Genomic DNA, 14,538 nt, shown 5'->3' on the forward strand with positions numbered 1-14,538 from the left:
AAAGGCCCCTTTGATTCATTTTGCAAACAAACAGACTTTATCTCCTTCCCTCTCTTGTTCTCCTCTCTCCTGCCCCACCTCCGCCTGCCTTTATTCTCTCTCCTTTACACCTAGGTACACACACACACACACACACACACATATGCACACACACACTCACACACATGCATAGAGAATGAGTGCACAGCAGCTGAGCACTCCCCGGTTGAATAGGGGGCTTTCATCTGCAGGCAGATAGACAGAGAATAGAGTCAGAGCGACCTGCCAGTACAGCAGGTGTTTTTGTTGCCTGACCTGGTGGCATACTGTGCCACAGCTCTCCTCGTTTCTCCTCCTCCCCTGCTCCCATTCTGCTCCCTGTCCAGGTGTGTGGGCTGCTGTTTACTCGCTCCTCATTGTGTCACTCCGCGTATGTGTTTGGAGACACCGGGGTGCGGGGTGAAGACATAGTGCAGCTGCTTACTATCTCCAAGCAGGAGAGTGTATTAGTGTGTGTGTGTGTGTGTGTGTGTGTGTGTGTGTGTGTGTGTGTGTGTGTGTGTGTGTGTGTGTTTCGACAGGTGGGTGGTGTTATAAAAACGACAGTGATATTTGGAGGATGAGATAATGCCGCTCCTCGCAGGTTAAGCCAATGGTTTACTAAGCTTCTGTCTGCTCCGGTTTAACATTAACCAGCTCGTCTCAGTGGGTGGGGAGGTTTTTGTGTGTTTGTGCTGTGTGTGTGTGTGCGTACTTGAGGGGGCGTTCAAGCGGATGGAGAAGTGGCACAACCCGTGCTTGTCACCAGACGCCGGTCAGTTTGCCAGTTCCTCAGGACGGCAGGATGTCTCCATTGAAGGGAGACCCCGGCAAAATCTTGGTAATAAGAGCTCTCACTGTCTGCGTGACAGGAAGTCTCACTCAGCGCAGTTTGTTTTTCTACGCAGCTCGAGTGTGTGTGCGTGTCTGTGTGTGCGTATGTTTGTGCTTACGTGAGAACATGTCACCCGTTTTATTATCTTGAGCTGCAGGAAGGCCAGTATGTAGATAAATCACTGCGCAGCTAAACAAGATAAGGCACACAGCTCGACAAAAGGACCCCCTAAAATACACATTAAAAAAATATTTGGAAATAAGTGATAGGAACATTTTTAGATTAACTTACTGTGGCAACAATTGTTTATAGATAATACATACATCCACTTCCTAAAAAGAGAGAGTTTTTGGTGGCTGTCTTGTGCGCGCAGGTTCAGAGGAGCTAAAGTTTACCTATAATACGAATACATTTATCTTGGAGGAACACCTTAGTGCAGGTAGCTGCCGCCTCAAAGCGAGACGCGTGGTCACGATGCGTGGGTGGGAAAGAAAAAGCTGCTTCTTTCAAGGTGTCGCCGTGCAAAACTGGCCTTGAATTTTGCATGAAATGCGCCGCTCGATTTTTGATGTTTGAGAAGTTTGTGTTGCTCAGCTGACTTTTCCATGTTGAACTGACCTTGAGAAAAATAATAATTGCACCTGTCTGCACCTGCGATCCAACCTGTGTCCTCTGCTCTCATCTCCCCCTCACAGCTGACCCTCTTGCCGAACATGACCTTGGCCAATCAGTGGACACTGAAGCTGCCCACCAGCGAGGCGGTCCATCACGTCATGACCTTCGACCCCAACGACAGCAACTACCTTTATCTCATGACCTCTCACCACGTAAGAATCTGCCTCCGGCCTCCAGACGTCTATTGATTCTCCTCACCTCTGATTTATTCATGTCAGCGTGGGAGCGACAATCAGACCTCACTTCACATCCAGTGAATCCTCCCCGCCTCAGTTTTAGCTGAACACACACCGATTTGTGGCCGCAGGCCTTAAGTAGGTTTAGGTGTTGCGTTTCCAAACAGATGTGTTGCATAACAGACGTGCTTTTGACAGGATGTGGCTGCACCTCCAAGCACGTCTGTGGTACATTGCAAATGCAGCCGATTGTCTGATTGTTTTTGTGTGTCTGTCATCAGGCATAACCGCGTCTGTGAGTGCAAACAGATAAAATAGGATGATTAAAAATGCATTAAGTCTTCATAGAGGCAGTTATAACTGTTGACAAATACTGCACTTTGATGAACACCTGGATACATGATTGTCCTTCTGTCGGCTTGTTACAACAGTGGTGTGTGCTGTAAGCCTTTTTCTTAAATGTTTGTAGGGATGAGTGAGTGCACCATTATCTATAATCTCTTTAACCAACTTATCTGTACTTATCTGTACCTGTACCAGGACTGAGTGAAAATGGTAGGAGCCATGTAGGACCTGTTTACTTTTTTTGAGAGAGGCAGGAATGACGTACTTTTGTAGGCTAACCCCAAAGTTAGCATCAGCCTGGCTCCCTCGACAAAAAGCCGACAGGATTTATTTTTTTTAAGCTCCGTGGCGAACACAAGTTTATGATACTTACAAGTTTTGTTTACAAGATCATCCAGACGAATGAGCACCACTTGTGTACGATTTTTGAAGCGTAAACGTAGTATTAAGCTGACGTTAGACTGTGAACAAACAGCATCAGGGTCATATGACTCCTACTACACTATACTGCACACAAAAACTGATCAGTCTACAAGTTGTAAAGTTAGAGCTGGAACAGTTTGCAACTGAAATCCTGCAAAGACAGACTAGTGAGTAGATGACTCTCCATGTTTAATGTCAAACACTTAGCAGTCTTAGTAAATGTTTTGTAATTTGTATGTTGGGCATTTCCAGACGTATGTTAAGTTTTAGAACAAAACATGGACACGACAACATTATGTAACTTTTTTACTTTTGATGGAACAGTGTCTTATAACAGAGTGAATGGTGTCTCTGTCTCAGCCGCTCCGCCCCTCCTATCACTTGTTCCCGCGCCATGTAACTCCAGCCTTAGATACATGTTTATTTTTAGATACAGGTTTTCATGCCATTACATTGTTGTTGTGTAATGAGTTTTGTTCGTAGTTAGCACCACCTACTACACTTACACCTTTGTCTAACAAATTGTTACAGACCTGGGATTTGTATTTACGACAGTGGTGTTGCACACAGAACGTGCGAGGGGTGCCAAATCGCAATAAAATGCCAATTTCTACATAATTTCGCTTTAACCACAGACCTTATGTCAGGCATCTACCCAAAAACCCAGTCCAAAAACCAACTGACCTCTACGAGGGAACCGAAAGTGCATAAATGCTCATTTATTTCTGGGTTTTAGGACTCTTTCCTGCAGCTCTCCATTGATATGGGTTGATCAGAAGTTGGCATAAATTATTTATTAGAAAACTAATTACAGAACAGCCTCAGAGCTGCGCTTCAGATAAATGTTTTTGAATAGAGGAGACTAGTTTTTATGAACTTGAATAAATAAATTCTCAGTTTATCCAATTAAGGATTTTCCTATCACAAATGTACATTATCAGTGCTGAAGACCTGTTTCATCTGCATACTGTCTCAACCCTAGCTTATGTACTGCTTATGATTATGAGGTCTGAATGAGGAAGTACGACTGATACTTGACATATTCTGTTTCCACACTGATGTGTATGAAATGTCAGAAAATGGTGAATCAGTGTCTTTAAATACCTTGTTTTGCCTGCCTGACGGTCCAAACCCTTGACTTATTAAATTAACAATCAGACAAAACAGAGAAAAGCGGCATGTAAGAGAATTAACTGAGGAATGTTTGGTATTTTTGCGTGACTGAAATGAGTAGTCGATTACCGAAATTGTTGTCGAGTCATCCTCTTAGAGTCGCTCCAGCACGAGTTCTGTGTTAAAACGTCTGCACGAATCTTGTTGCTTCTACCTGACATACTTACCATGCTGTTTGTGTGTGTGTGTGTGTGTGTGTGCTGTCATGTGCAGATGCTCAGGGTGAAAGTGGCAGATTGTGACCAGTGGAGGAGCTGCAGCGACTGTTTGGGAGCGGGCGACGCCCACTGTGGCTGGTGTACGCTGGAGAACCGGTAGGAAACGCACACAGTTTGCTTTTTGTTTTCTCTGTCTATCGGTTCCCCATCTATCAAGTTAATTATCCCTTGTTCTCTTCTGCTGCCAATAAAACATATAATTCAATCAAATTGTCATGCTGTGTATTCATGCACAAGCCACATGCTTTTTTTTCCCTTCTTTTTTTTTTTCTTAAGAGAGAAAATGTGGACAGATCTTCTGTCCCCCTCCTGCCTTTATTTAAGAAGTGATCCAGCTGCATCTGTTTAGATATGTGATTGATTTGAGTTTATGCTCATTTCGAGGCAATAAAAAGATCATATTAAGATCAATGGCACGATAAAATAATTTGAGCTTGTAGTTTTGATGCTTCTTAACGTCTTAATCCATAAAAACCGCTGAGACTCGTTTGCTGGTTTTCATCATCTTCTCTCTCGATTTCAAAATGTCGCCCCGGATGAATGAGCCTTGGCAGTAACGGAGTGAGTTTTTGGGCTGGAGGGCTGTTTCTTTGGATCGAGCAGAATTGATTTGCTTTTCATTAGGCCCCAGACTTGGGAGCCACATCATTGTTCAGAGCAGTCCCCTGGTTCGTTGGTAGTTTTGGGAGGGGATGACAGGCTCGGAGTGCCCGGCGAGGAGTGACTTGGCTGAAGTGCTGCTGTGAGCGAGCGGGTGTACCCTGTGATTAATGTGGCTCTGTCAGGACCGGCTCTCTGGCTCTGCGTTCACTTGCTTCTCGGGGAGAATATGTGTGGTGTCGAGCTGTGTTTGTTTGTATTTGTGTGTGTGTGTGTGTGTGTGTGTGTGTGTGTGTGTGTGTGTGTGTGTGTGAGTCGGTTGGTTGCTCGGTGATTAAGGCAGATCAGACAAGATAGTGAATTTTGTGATGAGTTGTGCTGCAGCTCTGGAGGCTCTGGCATTGCCAGGGGCCATTCAGAGCTGGAAGAGTGGAACTGATGAGAGTTGTGTGTTTGTGTGTCTGATTGGTGTGTGTGTGTATGTGTGTGCGTGTGTGTGGGATGCGTGTGTGTGTGTGTGTGTGTGTGGTCAGACTGTCTCGCTGTCATCTCCCTGTCTCCTCTACTTATTTATCTATCTGTCGTCTCTTTATCCCAGTCCCTTTCTCGCTTCACTGCATTTTTTTTCTACCCTTGTGATTCTCTCTCTGTCTTTGGCTCCCCCCCCCCCCCCTTGCCCCTTCTCTTTTCTAGTAGCTTTGAGAATTTAGCCATCCCTCGCTCAACCTTCCTCTCTGTCTCACTCTTCCTCGTCTCCTCCTCTCCTCGTCTCCTCGTCTCCTCCTCCCCCAGTGCCCTTGTCCTCCTCTCTATCCTTCTACAAAGGAGCGTTGATTGTGATGATGGTGGTGGGAGGGAGAGTGCACACTGGTTCTTTTGACAAGGAAATGTCAAAGTGTGTAAGCCTGTGTGTAAGTGTCAGCGTGTGTTTGTGTGTGAGTGTGTGTCGCTGTCTGGCTCTCGGAGGCCAGGGAGCTGATGTCATGCGTGTGTGTGTGTGTTTGAGTGTGTGTGTGTGTGTAAGGGTGTGTGTGTGTGTGTGTGTGTGTGTGTGTGTGTGTGTGTGTGTTTGATGCACCGTTTGGCCAGTCATGCCAGCCGCTGGGCAGGAGCTGTGGCCTCAGAGCCCGGGGGATCAGGGGGTTGAAGTGTGGGGGTGGATGGTCTTCTCCATCACCTCACTGTCTGACACAACTACAGAAACTGAGTGGGGGTGGGGGGGGGTGTGGGGGTGGGGGTGGGGGGGGGGGGGGGTGTGGGGGGGGGGGGGGGGGCGGTGAGAGCGAGAGAGAGAGAGAGAGAGAAGACCACTAGAGAACTATCTCACAATCTGTGAAGCCACCACTGTCTTTGTGGGCGTCTGTTTGATTTTATGCACGGCTCTGACGTCTCTCAGCACGTCTGCATGGAGAGCGAGCATGAAAACATGTCTGTTCGCTCGTTGGAGTCAGCATTGTTGGCAAAAAAAAAAAAAAGAGAGAGAGCTAGTTTCATCCACCAGAGATAAAGCTTAGTCCTTGATCACTCTTTTCATGCTGGTGGTGGTTTAATCTGCCACATGTCACAAGAAAGCACTTAAATATCTTTGTCTGAATCAAATTATGCGTCATGTGCCATCTTTTCTGCTATTCACAAATTATCGTGCTTATCTGTATGAGCTTGCCTCACGCTGACTTTGTGTTCGTGTCTGTGTGTTTCTGTGTCTGCATGCGCCGTTAGAAGCTTGCGTGTTCTCCTGCTGTTTAACAGTCTCACTTGTTTCCCACCTTATCTGAGACTTAGGAGGCAGCCAGTTTTCTCAGGTCATATTTTAGCTCCACAAGGTATGTTGGCTGTTTATTTTTAGGAGCTGTTTGAAAGGCTTTTATAGTCAGCGCGCTGTCGTGAGGCAGGTGCTGAGTAAATGGTAAATGGAGTGTGCGTGTGTGTGTGCGTGTGTGTGTCTATTATGTTTTTTGTATGTATATTAGCTGTTGAAGCCTTTCAGCGAAGAGAGGAGTGCTTTGAATTTATTTCTCCTCACTGCTGCACTTGATCAGATTGTTTCTTTGATTTGGCGGGGATGTCATGAATGCATTTTAAAAAAGAATAGAGAAAGGAAAATATATCATGATGTGAGTGACTTCAGCTTGATAGGCAGTCTTACTAGCAATCACTTACTGTTTGTTGATGTTCATCTGAGACTGAATGTCTTTTTCTTTTGAGATTGTCAAATGATAAAAGTTTCCGGGATGCCAGCTTCAGTTTATACCAAGTATCATCTATGAGGTCTTCAGCACTTTAAGATAAAATCTGGAGTTTACTTGGCAATCTAAATATATACTTCTAGATGGGAAACAAGGAGGGCACTTTTGACCCATTGTAACCCAAGAGGACATTGCATTTAACAATTATGATTTCAACATCCAAGGGTAGCCACCACAAATGATTTTCATTATAATTTGGGCAACAGCTGATATTTCATTCCACTGTTGCGGGTGGCCATAAACAGGAAGATTTCTTGGGCAATTCCTGAGGGGACACAAAAGGTGCTGCCAAAAGGAGTGTTGTGTTACATTTAGAAAGAATAAAACAACTTTAAGAATAACTTCAGGGTTTAACCAGCTTGGTAAGGGAAGCTGCTCCTGAGAACCAATATTGCAGCCACATTGATGCACAAGATTCAACTGTGAGGTAATGGACTGCAAATATTTTCATGTTCACACTTTTATTTTGGGTTACTATTAAAATCAGCTGCTGTAGTTGTTTGAGACTCTACATTTCGCTGGAAGTGTCCACCTTTTTCCGAGCGAAAACACTGGATGCACTTTTAGATTGGATGCGGAAATTCCGATTTACGACGTACAATGGAACGCACCATTCGTACGCGACAGTTATCTCGCGCACATGGGGTTCAAACGCGAGTATATGTGGATCAAACCACTGTGAAGCATAAAATAGGGTTACGTAATCTATAAAAAAATAAATAAATCACACTGTATCGCTCTACAGTTAGCACACATGTTTCCAATGCACGCTATCGTATTATTTGTATCTATAGTTTACAATGATATAAGCTGTTTAAGGGGATATCTCTTTGTTTTACCCCCCCCCGTATTTTTCTGCATATGAATTGTCTGTAGCATCGCGTGTCAAAAACGTTAGCGTCAAACCTCATTCTTCGTTCAAGCTTGTTCAGAGTCAATTCACGACTTTGCTCATTTTGCACTATTGTATTTCAGCAAAAATTGTGTACGAAAAGTTTGGCATGTTTTCCGTTAAATGAACAAAAATGGAGCAAGAGTAAAGAGCCGCCAGCCACCCTCGCAGCTCGGTGAAGTTGTACTGAGGCACAGCTAAATGTTGACATCAGCATGCTAACTTTCTTGACTGCCTACAAGCTGTTGTTTGGCAGGTAATTAATGTTTGTCCGTCAAAGTAAAAACATGTCGCTCTGGAGCTCACACTGCAACACACACTTCGCTGTAGGTTATCATGTTCACCACCTGAGGCCGGGGAATGTCATTAGCTGTGCAGGTACTTGGTCATAAAACAAAGTGTTTCTAGCTGATGGTGTTGTAAGATGTTAAGAGATTATAAAAGTTATCAGCATTCGTCCTCCGGGATAAAGAAAGTGCAACATTTTCAAAGTAACAGCAGTGCAAAAAAAACCCCAAAACAAAATAAGAATGACTTTTAAAATAAAGTTAAATCAATACAAATAAGTCCAGTGTATTACCTGTAAATCCACTTTAGTGTGACTGAGTTTGCTGAGTGTATTCAGAGTTGATGAGGTTTGTTTGTGTCTAGGGGATTTTTGTGTGGCTCACTTCTATTTTTAGTCCGGCAGCTGACCTCACGGCAGCTCTCAGTCCCCTCAGTGCCAATGGGACTGAAAATCTGGACCTTCGCTTTCCGGACACTCACACGTACAGAAGTGTGGACGCACAGACGCACACTTTATTTTCAAACAACGATAGAAGCGTGAGAGAGGGAAGTGGGATGAGCCAAACTCATTATGTGGCATGTTAGGACGCTGCTAAATGGGGCCCATTTGGTTTCTCGTTACTGTGAGGTCACTTTGTCCTTTTCAGCGTGCACTGCAGATGAACTGAGCTCTGTGCCAATGGCCAGTGAAGTTCATTAGTGAAGCAGAAGTCAGATTGTGTGAGGCCACCTTGCATGTTGAATGCCCTCTTACAATTCTTCTGTCCTAGACATTCATTATACTCACAGATGGGCTCATACACACAGTATGCACTATGCTTGTCCACACAAACACACACGTTCATGGATGTACCGTTGGTCAGCGCAGATTAAGAATCAGTAGTGTTTTTTATTCAGCTATGGGTAACTGGCCCCTGATCTGAGTGCCTGCGGGATGGGTTGCCATAGAAATGTGTGTGACCTAGAGTCAAGTAGTCTCTTGTTGAGCCAGACAAACTGACAGCCGAGGACTGAATGTGGCTTTAGGAGACTATAGGACCTCATAAATCTGTGGGAAGCAGACCATGAACCCCAGCGGTGAGAATTTGTCAAGTCCTGGAATGAAATGGAAAACACAAAAGTTTTTCTTCTCTCCACAAAGGATAAAATGTTGACCTTAAAGCTCCGCGTTCAGACACCACTGTGGTAATCCAGTGACTGACTGACTTTCAGCTGGAGCCTTGAAAAGCAATTACTATATATGAGATAGTCATATCTTGATAGAAGATCTTATCCCAAAATGTTACGCCTATTTTCCATGACATATTCAGTACAGAAAATCAAGTATCCCTGTCTCTTTGTGCCGTCCTCTAATCTAAATATGGCATGATAATTATGATTGCTGTCTGTCACTCTGTCCAGATGTACCCTCCAGAAGGAGTGTGCCCAGGGGCTGTTGGCACGGTCCTGGATTAGCATGGGTGAGGGCCCCCAGCAGTGTCCGTCCATGACCCTGACACCCCCAGAGATCAGCATCTCTGCAGACATCAAGGTAATATCAACTCCCTCCATTTTAATGTCCTCCATTACATTCATGTTACAAGTGTTGTTGTCCATCAAGTTATGTTTGTAATGGGGTCAGTGTATTTAAAGCCAAAGAAACGGGGTGTCTCATGACCACCTTCATAACTTGATACCTCTCACTATTATTAAACACACTGTTGTTATCACTCTGCTGTTAGACTGTTTACAATATGTGCTTATTTTTCTATTCGTGTGGGTGCCTTTCACTTACACCAAAATAATATGTTAACATGATATATTTACTTCTACTTATAGGACTTATGGATTCTTTTTACATCACTGCCTACTTTGACTAATTGTGACAGACAGACACCTTGTGTTTTTTTCGTGTTTTTTTAAATCAAATTAATCATGACATTCAGACCCCTCACCAATAATTCTCATACTATCCCTCAGTCAGTAGCAACAGTAAAATGAACATTTACAAAAAACCTGAATAAACCGTCACCTTAACTTAGTTTAGCATTAGCATGCCAGATTAGCATGTCATCTTCGGTGTGCAGTTAGTGCATTAGCACTTACACCTGTTCGTGTGATTATAATGGGGGTGTTGATGCTCTCAGCAGAACTGTTGGTGCGCAGATTCTGCAAGTGCTCATACAAAAGAGCCTTCTTAGCCAAATGTAACTGTGTAACCACTGGCTTGAAATGCTCAGTTTGTTGATGTTGCTCTATCCCAAATCAATTCAACAGTTATTGGATTTGGGTTTTGTCTGAAAAAGTGACAAAAGTATGTGCAAAATGTCACTATGCATACCAAATTTGTGAGATTTTTAGGGGTGCTGCTGATGAACACCATTGTTGCTAAATGCAAATGGAAGAAAATGGAGGAGCTACTCACACCTGAAAAAACAGCAAATCTGAGACAGTGGCAAGACAGCTCAGAAGAGTTGGTGTGAAATTAAGAAGAAAAACAATGTTCTTTGTTTTTTGTAGATTTAATTTGCAGTAGTTTTCCAAAGTGGCTTTCCAAAGTGACTTTTGTCATAAAAAGATGTTAAATTACTATACTAAGTATGCTAGTTTCGTAAGATTAGTATATGAAACATACTGTATTGTCTTCTCATTTGCATTGGCAAACACATTAGATTTTTATAATTATTCACACTTACAGTAAAAAACATGTACTATTATCAAGTATATAAACTGAATCATTCTATTCCTCTTCACACAAGTTTATATTGTGCAACTGAAGAAATGAAAGTGAAACTCCAGTGCTGAGCTCTAGTTTTCAGACAAACAGGACACAAAGGCTTTCCTGCTGCACTGAAAATGTTTCAATGAATGTTAGAGTAGATCTTGACTTTGATGATGAGTATTATCTTCCATATCTGTCATCTTGTACTCTTAAAACATCTTGTTATGAATTTAGGACACAGAGAAACTGTTGAGTATTGAGTGCTTCTTCACACCCATTATCTGATTTTAATCAATCCTGGCTGGATGATATATTCTGACCGGCATCATACTTGGGGTGTGACATGCAAACCGTTGTTTTCAATGATTTCTTCCCTTCAGTACATCATGAAACAGAAGCCAAACAACAATATGATAATTAGCTCACAGAGTTTTGACACTGGGAATGTATTTGACCTTTAATTACAGCTCATAATTAGACGAGGCTGAGAGACGACAGGTCATTAATTGGTTCATTAATTGCAGATATTTGCTTGTTATGTAGGTCAGTTCGGCTGGGCTGTAATAGATCCACCAGCTGCCAGATTCACAGGCATCCTTCAGAGCCACAGGAAGCTCGGCTCAAGGTTGTCTTTGCAAACAGGAAGCAGCAGGCAGGAAGTCGGACCGTAGCCAGGAAATGATCAATTCTAACAAACAATGGGGCGAATTTTTAAGCCACGTTTGCACATGCTTTTGGCCACTTCTGCTGGTATCTGCTGAATATGTCATCTTGCTCTTCCTCTCTTCTTAACGATATTTGCCTGCCTCCTGCACCCCCCTCAGATTTTTTTTTCTCACATTGAAATCATTTAACTGAAATTCAGTCATGTCAGAGAGGTGTAATGTTTCTCATTATACATCTATCTATCACACAGTCAGATTTAGAAATAGATGTAGCGCTGTGCCATCTGTTTCTTCATTGCACATTAGGTCCTCAATTTCTCTGCCTGAACTCCTGAACAAATCTCAAGTAATGCAAGCACTATTTGCCCAGCGATGATTAACTGTACAGTACATCCTACTGGATTTGAATACATGTGTGGGAATTAAGATTAAGATGAGTAGTTATTTATATTTATGCTCCTTTATCTGTTTTATGTCGTAGGATGTTGGCATTCTGATAAATGGCAGTGTTCCTGATCTGGTCGGCTCCCTGGTGGAGTGTGAATATGGGCCGGGTGTTTCTACAGCTGCCACGGTGCACCTGGACTATGGTCCCGCTCAGATTCAAACCTGTCCCCTGCTCTCTCGAGAAAACTACCAACCAATCCTCCCCGGAACAGGTGTGACTGAGCACATGCATTCATTTGGCAGTGTGCCTGCCTTATCTCCCAACAACATACAAGTACAGTTACAAAAAAACATTTAGAAGATGTTGAGCTTTATCAGAACAAATGTAATTTCCCGTTTTAGCTTTCAGAGTGCAGCAAAGTCAGTGGAGCATGAGGACGTACCGCTGTCAAGTTATGACACTGATACCATCTCGAATGCTTGACACATGCGGCTCTGTTTACATGCCTTTGTTTTTGCAGATCATCTGACTGTTTCTGTGGCGATAAAGGTGAATGGCACATCTGTGGTATCAGGGAGCTTCATAATCTATGACTGCGAGAGGACGGGAGCAATACATCCCAAAACATCGTGAGTCACACTTCTATCGTCACTGGTGGTTTATCTCAAATTCTGAATTTGTTCTAGGTCGATGATGCTTGGTCAACTGACAGCATTTTAAAGGTCTCTTTGGTCCAGTATCAATATATCAGCTGATATAAAACTCTTTTTGCAAATGAGCCTTCAAATGTGGTTATGATACACTTTTGATAGCAACAGATATTTTACAGTTTAAAAGCAGGTTTTTTCTACTGACCCTTTGGAATTTCTGTATTTAAAGCAGGAATTGTACTCATAATGCAGTATTTTTACATTATTTTATTGGTATTTTGTCTTAAGTACCGGATCTGAGTATTTCTCCCACCACTACTCAGGCTCTCATCCAATTGCATCTTGAATTACAAGCGATACCTCCAAACAAACCTTATGAAATGAGACCTAAATACTAATAAGCTGTCCCCAAACAGAGGGCTCTACAAAGCTGTAGCATTGCTCAAATGTCAGCTTGAGTCTCTGTGGCATTGCAGATGTGCACATGTAGCTGATGGCTGAAAGAAAAGCGACGCTTTTCTATTCTGCCTCGAAGGCCTTTCTGCTTGGTCTGTAACCTCTTCCTCTCGTGTTTTTTTTCTTCTGCTTTCTATTTAGGCCCTGGTGAGTAAATATTGCCGACACGTCCTCTTGCAGGGCTTATTGTGTATTTGGCTTACTCAAGGTTTCTCAGTGCAGGATCAAATGTGGGATTAATATGCTGTAAACGTTAAGCCAAGGGAAATTGGATATGTATGTCTGGCTGGTCATGTTGATGTTTGTTTTTGTGAAGGACCGCGACTGGTCACAAAGAGGGTTTTCTCATATCTGGAGGCGATCCAGCTGGCTTCCTCTCACATGTTGGACCATGTCAAAAGATCCACTTTATCTGATGGGCAGATCTTAGGCTTACACGGGCATCAGTGTGTGTGTGTGTGTTTGTGTGTGTGTTTGACTGATTCCCTGAGATTGAATTCATTTGGGTGTGTCCCTTTTGTTCACTTTTTGAAAACAGCCTGTAGGTGTGAACGCAGCAGTTGCAGGTACATGTGTGCAAGACTGCACCCAATATGTGCACATGGCCTCTGTGCTCGGCGAGGTCCAGAAGTGTGAAATTAGACGGTGGTTTGTTGAAGGTGATAATGAGCAAAGTGCCATTCTCACAGGATGAGTATTGGGCTGCAAACTGTGGAGCTGCTATACTCTGTCTGATTTTAATCACTTCAAGCTGTTTTTTTTTTAATATTCCCTAAACAGAGTCTTATGAGGCACTTCACCGCAGTGAATCGAGTTAATGGTGTCTGTTTGTTTCGTGTCTTATGAAGAAATAGCCATCACTTTGTTTTTTTAATACGTTAAAGCCGGATTGAAGTCATCGTTTGCACATTTGAGTGTTACTCATCTTTGATGCTAAAAATATAACCAACCATTAATGTCACATAGGAAGTGTTTTTAAAAGTATATTACTGCAAAACTAAAAAGACCGGAAAATGTCTCATCTGATGCTTTTTCAGCTTGTGCTTGATTACCTGATTAAAAACTACGTTGGTGTTAACATCACACGCCACAACGTGATGTTGTCAGCCACATTTCATTTTGGGCAATCTGCCAAAGAACTAGACAACAAACCCAATTTCAGGGCTGCAACCACTGATAATGATCATTGTCGATCAATGTACCACAACCATCAATTAATCATTTGGTGTGTGAATTGTCAGAGAATAATCAAACTGTCTAAGATATTGTTTGTTTTGTCCAACCAACCATCTAAAACTCAATTTACCGACACATAAGACAAAGGAAAGCAACAAATCCTGACTGCTGAGAAGTTGAAACTTTGTAATGTTCAGAACCTTGAGAAATGACAAACAGTTAAATGATTTTCATAGTAGCTGCCAGTTATTATTATTTTTTTTCACCATATTAATGTTATTAAGGATATATATTTCAAGTTTATATTTGTCGGGATGCAACATTTTTGAGAAATTGTTACTGATAATAGTAACAATTGTGTAATGTTGTGATACCATGAAATCGTGATATATTCTGAGATCATAATCTGAAAATCTCATACTATTGCAACCCTAAACACTGTAGTAATAAGCCGCAATAAGGGAGGAAAACATTATCCACTGATAGTAATGAAAAGAAATCCATTACTGTATGTATCATTGTTAAGGTAAATGTGCTTAAATATCCTAATTATTTGGTTGAAGTTTGAAAAATACCCAACCGATGAAGGGTAAAATTACGGGTTCCTGCTTTC

General features: G+C 42.6%; 1 protein-coding gene across 1 annotated transcript in view; it reads left to right on the plus strand.

The window, feature by feature from the left end:
• Positions 1-14,538, plus strand: part of plxnd1 (plexin D1) — a 68,484-nt gene that overhangs the window by 5,962 nt on the left and 47,984 nt on the right. The window contains exons 3-7 of the mRNA XM_037103585.1: positions 1,549-1,680; positions 3,859-3,959; positions 9,291-9,420; positions 11,737-11,914; positions 12,164-12,272. Coding sequence (XP_036959480.1) covers positions 1,549-1,680; positions 3,859-3,959; positions 9,291-9,420; positions 11,737-11,914; positions 12,164-12,272 — 650 coding nt within the window. The remainder of the gene's footprint in view (positions 1-1,548; positions 1,681-3,858; positions 3,960-9,290; positions 9,421-11,736; positions 11,915-12,163; positions 12,273-14,538) is intronic.

The sequence above is a fragment of the Acanthopagrus latus genome, chromosome 7 (assembly GCF_904848185.1).
Source record: "Acanthopagrus latus isolate v.2019 chromosome 7, fAcaLat1.1, whole genome shotgun sequence".
In the NCBI taxonomy this organism is placed as follows: Eukaryota; Metazoa; Chordata; class Actinopteri; order Spariformes; family Sparidae; genus Acanthopagrus; species Acanthopagrus latus.